The sequence below is a fragment of the Cheilinus undulatus genome, linkage group 11, assembly GCF_018320785.1.
Source record: "Cheilinus undulatus linkage group 11, ASM1832078v1, whole genome shotgun sequence".
NCBI classification, from domain to species: Eukaryota; Metazoa; Chordata; class Actinopteri; order Labriformes; family Labridae; genus Cheilinus; species Cheilinus undulatus.
The window spans coordinates 19508448-19519429 of NC_054875.1; the positions used below are offsets into that span (position 1 = coordinate 19508448).

A 10982-nucleotide genomic window follows, 5' to 3' on the forward strand; every position below is an offset into this window, starting at 1 on the left:
GTCAGGGCCAACCAAACCTGGGGGCGGGTGCTTATTCCCCATGTGAGGTCACTAGTGTAAAATCTGAGAACGGCTTGTTTCAGCACACATTTTCTGAAAGTTGGAGAAAGAGAGGGGGAGAGGGAATGGATTTTTCTGGTTCTTTAGGGGATTGTGGACAGACTGGGTTACTTTTTTTGTTAGAAAAGCCTGAAAAAAACAGGATTTTTGCATAATGTGTTCCCTTTAATGAGTTTGGCAGTATTGGTATGTCATTAGTACAGGCTTGTCCTCATGGCAGCCTCTAAGAAGAGACACGTCAGTTACTACTTCACAACACATGAATTGCTCTGTCTTTAAAAAAACATTGGTAATGTTTAAGGTTATACACATAGTCAGCTTAAAAAATATACAAAAAATATATATATATATCACAGGTTTAGTCATCAAACAACAGCTGTGATTTTTTTTCCCTTCTACCTCAGTGAATATCAGCTTATTTCATTTCAGTAACTGAAATTAGCCCAAGAGAAGTAAGCCTGCTTCTCTCTCTTTAATCCTGACTTTAGATGTCCTATAAAGCACCTTATATATCAAGCCTACGCACTAAGCAAATAAAATTAAATTCCGTGATTTTTGATTATAGTCCCAAAAATGTTAACTTTCTTCATACACATCTCTGGCTATGTCCAGCACAGACTCAGATGAATACATCATGCTCCAGCCTCTTTTACTTTTATCTCAGCAGTGTCCTTTTCTGTTTTTAAAAGCTTTAAAGTGGATTACATGTGACGTCTGGTTAAGAATATGCAAAGGGCGGCATTTTACATACAGTATATATACCCATTGGAAAAGACTAGCTTCACCCTTTTTAACAGGTCTGCCTCAGCATAGGTAATTTAGTAAAACTAAGCTGCACTTTAACAACTGCCTTTGCAGACACCTGTGGACTCACTTCTTAGCATGTATCTGTTAAGAGACTAGAAGACTAATTATAAAAGCTGCATTTTTCCTGTACTGTTGCACCGTCAGTTCAGACCTGTAATAAACATTAACTTAACTTAACTTACTGCCAAAAAGCTTACCGCAACTTACTTCTTTAGGCTTGAATTTTCAGTGCTGAAACACAAGGTAGTCCACATAACAGTACTTAGCGCCAGGTGTGAGGTCTAGTCAACCGTTAGCTTCAGTTGGGGATGTGCGTCATGCTGTTAGGGGCTAACTTTAAGCTAACTAAGACTTTAAATGCGCAATTCTCCGGCGTCCTCGTGGCTTTCACCTCGAGTATGTCCCCAAATATCCATTTCCCTACGTTGCAGCTGCGATTCTCTCCGGTTGCTGATTTTTTTGGTAACATGAAAATATGCCGATTCGTAAGGAGCCAGGGCGGTGACATAAACGTGTTTATTTTTTTAATATGTGCGCGATGTACTATCTCGCGCGCGATTTCTCTGTATCTCGCTTGCGCGTTTTACATAAATAGTATAGACTATTTCGCGCACACAAGATAAAATAAAACGCGCGCGAGAGCTACCAAAATGTGAGCGCGAGACACTAAATCGCGCGTGTGTAGTAAAAAAAATAAACACGTTCATTAGATTTGCCTTCAGTTCACCAATCTAAGTTTGGCTGACACCTGCGGTGCTCCAACGCCATTTTCTTTCCAGAAGACTTTTGCCAAATCCCGCTGTGATAGGTCCTGTACTTGAGACTGCAATAATCTGTTTTAATCTCTTCATGTCAAAATAAAGTTCCCATGGTTATGGTTGCGCCACCATGACATTTGAGAACTTCCGGGACAAAAGTTTTTCAATGATTTTACTAGCGTTATATTGATAAATCTTAATAACATTTGTTCATTTCAAAGATTACAACCATAAAATCAGACCAAAGTATTATTATTATTAATATTATTATTAATATTAATATTATTATTAATATTCCATTTTAACAGTGTCAGTAATCTGTTCATTTACTTGAACTGCTGCACCACCTGATGTTTTCAGGGTTTGAGATGACAAAACATGAAATGGATTATATTATTCAAAAACAATGTATTAAAACAAAGTAGGTTTTGTAGGACAAATTGATATATGCTGTGAACTAATTACTTTTCTTCAAAAGGGAATAATAGATCCGGACACAAAAATACACATCATGTCATTGACCTAAATACTGGCTAATCCAGCAGTGGAGGGCGGGATGTTCTGGTGGGGATTCCCTCTACTTAATTCATGTGCAACAAGAAAGGCACATGTGCACAATGTGGCACTTTGTGTAAAAGCAAGGATTTTCAGGCTGACAGCCTCATCCAAATTACAACCAAAAGAACATAACTTGACAGAATAAAGTAAGCTTATAATTCAGGAAGCTCAGGCTTTCCCAAACTTTAAACCATCTCCAGATTTCTGCCACAACTCTAGAGTAGGCCTAATGAATAAAATTCACTTGTAATGTGGTGCTTCCAGGACCTAAAAATATCTTTTCATTTTAAAATTCAAAGCCCATTCGAGGGAGAATGCCCCCATTAATCTGGATAATCCACTGGAAATACACTCAGTATTTTTAATCAAGACTTCTTCTTTTTGTATAGAAAGAAGTTCCTAGAACAGATATTTTTTTGTGTGTGAACTGACCAGCAACTAAGCCATGCCTTTTAATTAGGAAAGGATTAAAAAAACAGTCTTTGCAATTACTGTTTTCTGTCAATACTTGTTCATATGCTATTGATAGCTTTTCAAACAACACTAAAAGAATAGGTGCCCTTTGCTTTGATGTTTTCTGTTGGCTTGTTTTAGCACATAATTATCTTTTTCACTTTGCCAGGCAGCAATCTTGTTTGACAGAATGATACCAAACATGACAAACATCACAAATGCTTGATAAGAGCATTTCCTATGGTGGGTACTGAAGCATGCTGGTATCCAGCAGTAAAAAAGAAAGTATTTGAATTGATTAGTACCCTTTGTGACTGGACTATAAAAACGAACCCCTGATCATGAGCTGTGATCTCCCAAAATCAAACAGCTCAGATGCAGTGAATGATGGTATTAATGTCTATTGATTTACTGTTTAAAAATGCATGCACATACAAAAGATGATGGTATTAAGTGGGGCAGGAAGAAAAAGTAAGACTCTTCAAATCATACATTCATTTTTGGGCAGTGTCCATGGATATAATGTTTTGCTTCAGCTAGTTCACACTTTCTGCAGTGGTAAATCTTTACAAGATCAAACATTCACTGAAAGTCTGGAGTTTTTTTTTATCCTGTTTTCTAGCCCTTTACTTAACTCAGAAAAATGACAAGGAAAATCATTTAAAAAAGTTAAAGTAACATTTGCTTTATATGAGAGGATGCCCCAATAAGTGACAAAGTTTTATACAGGACAAGGAAGGATGTGCACATGGAGGCAGAGCCTGTTGACCCTCACTCTGTTTTCAATCAGACTCCCCTGGCAGTGTGCTCATTCACCTGAAGGTTAATGGATATTGGAGGTTCACAAATTTAAGGACAGGAACCAAAAGGTGGGGGTGCATTGTAAATTTTCAAAAAGGGCCATGAGTCACATGGTCCACTGCTTGAGCTCAAATCTCCACCCTGAGAGCCTTCTGCTCTAACAACAAATATACCAGCACAATTTGATAAAAGCTGCCACTCAGAAAACACTTGAAGAGATTCCAGTCCTCATCATCAACATAACGCGCCACAAAAATGCGTAGTATTTTGTATTTGTCATTAAGTGAGGAGAGTGGTAAGATCTACAATTTCACATGTGAATATGTTGCTTTTCTGGGATGTTTGCTGACGGCATTACCGTGTTTAAGAACTCATATGAGGAAGAGAAGGCTCACTGGTGCAGATGGATGATTTGTGTTCATCTGTGACGGACCTGTCAATAACAGGTCTAGACATGATGCATGCTGGGTTATGTAAGGGGTTAATACACAGAGGGTCATCATTACACACATGATGGCTTTTTGCCTTTGCTTAAATTTTTATGCTCTTCACTTAGGATTTATTTTTCTCTTTCTAAATAACACTGTGGCTATAGAACTCAGGGTTATACATTTTGGGTTATTATTTTAGCACCGCATTGGCCTTTTCACTGCACCAGAGACCTACAGGGATTAAAAAAATATTTTAAAGCCAACTGCTAAATTAAAGAGAAGGCACTGTAAAAATGTTGCATACTATTATAACCTTCTGTATGTGAGTATGTCAGGAAAAGACTAAGAATAATACAGGTGCATCTCAAAAGGTAAAAATATAATGAAAGAGTTCATTTTTACTGTGATTCAATTTCAAAATTCAGCTTCCATGAATTCTAGATTTATCATTACAGAGGGAAATATCTCCAAAAAATTCTCTTTTTTAATCCTAATGATTACAGTTTACAGCTGATGAAAATCAAAGATTGACTGCCTCGAACTATTAGAGTATTAAAAACGCCAATCAAAATAAACATTTATAATACAAAAATGTCTAAATTCTTGTCAGTTTTGCTTATTCGTGTACCCTGTACTTCGTCAGGTCCTTTTGCATAAATTACTGCATCAATGTGACTTAGCATGTTTCCAGTCAGTCTGTGGCAATGCTGGGGTGTTTGATCAGGTGTTAGGTGTTAGTGTGAGGTTGCTCTGATGGCAGCCTTAAGCTCGTCTGTATTGTTTAGTCTGGTGTCTCTCATCTTCCTCTTGACATTTCACCAGAGATTCTCTGTGGGGTTTAGGTCAGGCCAGTTGCCTGGCCAATCAAGCACAGTAACACCAAGGTCAGTGGTTTTGGCTTCACTGTGGTCAGGTTCCAAGTCCTGCTGGGAAAGGAAATCAGTATTTCCATAAAGCGACTCAGCAGATGGAAGCATGAAGGGCTCTAAAATCTCCTACAGATGGCTGACAGCACTGACTCTGGACTCAGTAGACCAACAGCAGCAGATTACATGGCACCCAAAACCACCACTGACTGGAAATTTCACACTGGACTTTTAGTTCCTTGGATTCTGTGCTTCTTGGAAAACAGGACTTTGGGCCACTTAGCTACAGTCTCGGTCTTTTCCTCTTAGCCCAGGTGTGATGCTTATGGCGTCTGTGGTTCAGGAGTGGCTGGGGCACTTGGAACACAACACTTGTAGCCCATTTCCTGGACCCGTCTGTGTGTTATAACTCTTGATACACCAGCTCCAGGCTCAGTCCACTCCTCTTAAAGTTCCCCTGAGCTCTTGAATCTGCTTTATTTGACTGAAGGCTGAGCTCATTCTTGTTCCTGTGCTTTTCTTACCACACTTTCCCTTCCAGTCAGCTTCCAATGAAAATGCTCAGACACAGCCTCTGAGAACACCCTGCCCTTTCAGCAGTGACCTTCAGTCGGGTGTCAGTGATTGTCCTCTGGACACCAACCATGTCAGCAGTCTCCCCCATGATTGGGGTTGTGTGTATGGAACCACAGTGAGGGAATACAAGCTCAAGAAACCTTGCAAATTGGACTTTCCACAATATTTAAATATTTTGAGATAGTAGATTTTTGATTTTCATGAGCTGTAAACCATAATCACCAAGATTAAAACAAAAAAGTCTTGAAATATTACATTTGTATGAGATGAATGTAGTGTTTATGGAAGTTTAGTTTTTTCAGTTAAATCAAAGGGAAAATAAACTTTTACATCATACTCTATTTTTTTAGATGCACCCGTATTATGCACAAACATGTAAATCTGAAGTACCTCATAAGAGTATTCAACATCTATGAAGTACTGTACAAGGTTAGAAAGGTAGGCAAGTACAATTATATGCTTACTGCTAATTAAATAAGCACTTACAACCACAATATCTGCCGAGTGGGGAAATACTTTCCGTACATCTCTTAATTTCTACAGAAATCTAATCTCAACAGGGGGTTGTGGTTAGCTCAGTTGATAGTAGAGTTTCAGAATTTACAGAAGCTGCAGCCTTGATGCAGACATTAGTTACAATGCATGGTTTCAGCCTCCTGATGCATGTCTAAAAACTTCCTGCAAAATGCAGTAGTTATCCCTAAAAGTATGAAGCAATGTGTACCTCAAAGGGCTGCTGTGTTCTCAGCATAAATCAGCAGTCATGCATCTCTAAGGTCCTGAATTGTTGTCCAGTGCAGTGAAACATTTTCTCTACCTGATTCACACAGTGTTGCATAATATTAACTCTGACTGAGTGATAATCTCCTGTGGCTTCATTTTGTCAATTAAGCACACTGAATTTATTTTAATTCATATCAAAATGACACCAGGTAGAGTGGGAATGTTTCTATCAATGCTCTGATCTTTCACTTAAAGCAAGTGTAACATTTAATTTACACAAATCAACAGTTTTGATCCGATCACACAAATTAGATTACTTTTATCCAGAACAAAAACAGCTCAAATCTGCGCTATGCCTTTTGAAAGAAAAGCTATGTTACCTTGGCGAGTGCACATGCTGACAGTAGCAGCAAACCTCATGCAACGTGACTCTTTCTACATGATTAGCAACACCAAGAGCATGAAGCTAATCTCTTACTGCAGGAAAGCCCACCGGGTAAGGAGGTGCAAGGAATCTATGAGTGTGTTGGAGCCGTAACACAAGTGGAAGAAGGAGAGGAATTAATCACTTCAAAGAAGACCAAAAATATGTTCTACACCTTCAGTGGTCACATATTAAAACTTCAAATCACGTCCACCTCTCCCGAGCAGGGATTTACCAACGGTTTATGGAGGCATTAAGGGGATATTCAAGGTTAAGGTGCTAGGTAGGAAAAGACATAGTCTCCAACTTTCACTGCTTTACTAAAAATATACCCTATTCTCTTCTCTATCTTGTCTCTGAAAGTTATTATTTCATTGGGCCTTTATTGGGAATAGACATGATGAAAACTGCAGGGGCACTGTACCTACGTTTTCTGATTTGCTCTCTCAATGAAATCCATATGAGCAAATAAAGGACTGCAAACTAACAAACGCATAAATGGACAAAATTTGGTTTTACACTGAAGATATTACACTCTGATTTGTTTTCAGAGAGGGTTTTCAATCTAGAATTAAGCAAAAGCTGTGAGGTAATAACATGTATAGAGCAGCAGAGTCACTCTTAATAGTTTAATTATGCATACATTTACTGAAAATATTTCTTTGATCTTACAGAGTGAAAAGATCTTTTTATTTACATGAATATAACAAAATGGCAGTGTGTATAAAAGCTCAGTCATGTGCAACTGGTTATCAGTAGACATCTGCCTTTAAAATGACTAACCTTGAAAAGTTAAGCACATAAAAAGCAAACTTTCAACAAAAACTTTGACTGTTTCAAACTTGGTTGTCACATTCCCCTGTCAAATGCGAGCCCCGGCTGCTCAGGGATTTTTTTGACAACACAACACATCTCAAAGTGAACACAGAGCAGATCACAGCTTCAGAAGGGAGTAAGAGAATTGTAGCAGGATTATGCACCTGGCTCTGCCACGTGAACGTGATTCATGAGAAAAAAATATTCTGTCAAGTGTTTATTCTGCCAGGGTACCACCAGAAGGTTGTTAATATTCAAGTCTTTGGGCATGTGCAACACTCATGTAATGGATTTTCTCTTTGCAATTCAGGCAGGCCTTTGCATATAGCTGAGGGACTTGTGATCCAATGATGGGTGACAGCCAAAGATAACAAAAAAATCCTCCTATAATTACTGCTCAGATATTGCCAGCCAGCGCTACTGTGGATTAGTCTTCCAGCAGCTGTGTAACAGTATGTAAGGTTGTTACTAAAAATAGAAAAAACACCCATCTCTTATTCACACAATTTGCAGCTTGCTCACTTTCTTGCCCCCCATCCCCTCTCTTCACTTCTTCTCTCCTTCCACCCCCCCTTCTCTGTTCCCCTTGCTTCCCTCCCTCCTACATCCGAAATCTCAGACATGCAGCACAAGCTTCAAAGAGCATAGATAACTTGGGGGATGCAAGACTGACTGCAATTCAACACAACACATGCAATGATAATGTCATTTTCATGAGCAGAGAGTGGCATTTAGGTAATTCACCCACAGCGTGTACCTATGCAATGAATGATCGTCAAAGCAGAGCTCTGCACTTTGATCAAAGTTGCATTCAAGTTAAGTTTAAATGGGGTAAAGACGAGAAAAGGAATACAATAATAGCTCCGGGGCATATGCAACAAAATGTGCAACAAAGACTGTATAGACAGTGTCTTTTAGAAGCCCAAAAACAATTTGCACAAAGAAAGCTTGACGTGCATCCAAACATTTAAACTGTCTTGTGTTTTGTTGATTTTCTTCTGTTTTCCTCTGCATGCTGCTTCCTCCAGTCTGGTTTGGTGTGAAGTGAGTAATCATTTCAATCTTTCAAATCAGGGAAACTACTCAGTCTTAGCCAGTGTGGTTACAACTGAAGGCTCCAACAAACAAACAAACAGCTATTAACCTACAAGTGGAGGAAATCACAGAGGAGCAGTTCAACGAAAGATGCCATTAAAGAAAGCTTCTGTTGTAAATTCAAAGAAACATTTTCAATGCTGAGAAGGCCCACAACCGAGAAACAGGACATTATTTATTTATCAATCACAAAAAAACTCAAGAGAAGCTAAATCTAAGATAAATAAAGTAGCAATTCTGCCTTATAAGGGGGTTGAACTGGAATTGAAATCAGTTTTTGTACCACAGTGGAGAAACTTGCCCAGCAGATACAAACGTGTATCATGTAACAATCATCCCGATGTGCTGCAAAGCTGTGATAAATCACATCTCGCTATGCCTCGCATCAGGTCAGCCGTAGCTTAAAGGTGCTATTTTCTGTTTCAGAACTTATGTGACACCTTGTAACAGAACGCCTCAGGCTGGTTTTATCCTGCTGTGAGGTTTGATCCTGAAAAAAGAGCAACCATAGAGCTTCAAAGCTCCAGCACACACAGTGACGCCAAGTCTCATATACAAATAATGCATAGGCACCCACATAGCTGGGGTTGATTGGAGGCTGTGGGTGTCTGGCACCAAATCCTGCAGAGAGGCCCTTCAAATATTGATAGAAAATAATTCCCATAAAGTACATAGTAGAATTTCAGGCAAACATCATCTATTTTTCATTGCTACTCAGCAGCCTCAGACACATTTGCAAAGATGAAAGGTACATAAATATAATTTGTGGGGCTGTCGCAGCATTTAACACAGAACCAATGGGAATAAGTAAATAAAATATGCTGAAGATGCTAATGCTTAGTTAATAGGGAATCATTGCAGCACTATGTTCTTTTGTCAAGCAGGTGGATACACAATATGCTCTATTATATAACACATCTGAACTAGAACCAGTTCACCTTTTAAGGTGTAATTTTGGACTCCTGATCAGATTTTTTTTTCCCTTTATGGCCTGTGGTATGTTCAGACAGACAAAGATCAAAGGTTTGCATCATACGCATGAAAAGTAAGCTCCACTTGCTCACACACACACACACACACACACATATATTCACACCTGACATCTCTCTTGTGCATGAAAGGAGCATCAGAGTCTATCAGCATTAACACTTAGCTGTGTCAAACAGCATTACAGCAGATATGACTCAGTATTGATGTTTACTTAACTGTTTACCTCTGTTTAATAGGCTGGGTTTTTTTTTTAGTAAAATTACCAAACCCATACATTTGTAATACTCAAAATAACTGATGCTGTATGAAACAGAAATTGCGTCATATTTCACAGTGATTTCAGAACAGGGCAGACAGAGAAAATATATTATTACCCTGTACAAAAGATAAAAGAGAAGCACGATTGGAAAAAATTGAGAGAACTGAATGAAAATTTGCACCAGAGGCTGCTTTAAAAAGGAAAAGGTTATTAAGCTGTTTCCTGCTGGGGTTTTTTTGGTGAAACTGGGACAGCCATCTTCAACTGTTGCCTCCCTAAACTCCTTAATTTTGCACACCAAAAGTGCTGGATTTAATATTTTCATTTATTATCAGACTATCCTACTGAAAAGCCTCTCTTTGATGGTTTCTAAGTTTTTGTGGAAAGCATAAAACATAAAAGAACTTTAAGTGAATGCCATTCAAATCTCTGCATGCATCAAGCTTAAAAAGATTCATTTTGATATTTTGCAGACTTTATGATGCTGTTATCACTCACTGGCTTGCATGAGTTGACCCTGACGCCCAAACACCTGGGAGAAAGGGCTGCGGCTGCAGGTGAGCGTCTCCTCCATGGCTGAACTCCTCCGGGAGGCGAGAGGTCCTTCGTCTTCAGAGAGAGAGAGAAAAGTGCCAAAGAGTCAGCCTCCGAGTGTGGAGAGATGCCGGCTGTTGCTCTGGAGTTAATCCTCTCCTCTCACTCTCTCAAAACTGACTGCTTATTTACCGCTGAAGCCACCTCACGACCTCTCCTACGCCTTTCCCAGGGCTGTGATTTTGCTCTCCCCTCTTACTGCTGCTTCCCCGCTGACTGCAGATCAGTTCTGCTTCTTGTTTCCGCGGATGCCGTTAGAGCTGCTGCTGCTCCTCAGCTGATGGGATATCTGCGTTTGGGTTTGCTCTCAGTCCGCTCATTAGTGCTCCAGTGTGGCGCTGCTTCAGACAGAGAGCACAGCAAACACAGCATGAACAAAGCCAGAGAGAGAGAGTGGGAGAGAGGGGAGAAAGGGATGAGGAGGAGAAGGCTGCTGCACAGAGAAGACAGACTCTCCCCTGATGGAAGTGTGAATAGAGATGACAGTGTGTGCATGTGTTTCAGTGTGTAGTTCTGACATTATACTGTTTCTGCGGCTGCTTGTACTTTTCTGGCTCCTCGTCCTCTTTTATCTCCCTCTTTTAAATCCATTCTGAACCCTCTGTGGTGATTTGACAGGATTATGTGTTGCGAAATGGACAAGATACACAACTGTTAAGAATGATAACATCTGTCTAGGGTAAAAGAATCTGAAGCAAATGTATTTATAGGATGCTGTCAAATATGCAGTATTGCAGATACCATCAGTGTGGCCTGGGGTCTGTTCACATC

At 39.5% G+C, this 10982-nt stretch overlaps 1 protein-coding gene across 4 annotated transcripts in view; it reads right to left on the reverse strand.

The window, feature by feature from the left end:
* Window positions 1–10495, reverse strand: part of kazna (kazrin, periplakin interacting protein a) — a 294446-nt gene extending 283951 nt beyond the window's left edge. Inside the window, exon 1 of one of the 4 annotated variants that reach the window (XM_041798665.1) lies at window positions 10116–10495. In XM_041798665.1, the coding sequence (XP_041654599.1) occupies window positions 10116–10191 (76 nt within the window). In that variant the 5' untranslated portion in view covers window positions 10192–10495. The remainder of the gene's footprint in view (window positions 1–10115) is intronic. The other 3 variants (XM_041798666.1, XM_041798664.1, XM_041798667.1) reach the window with 3 other exon arrangements.
* Window positions 10496–10982: the final 487 nt, after the last annotated feature.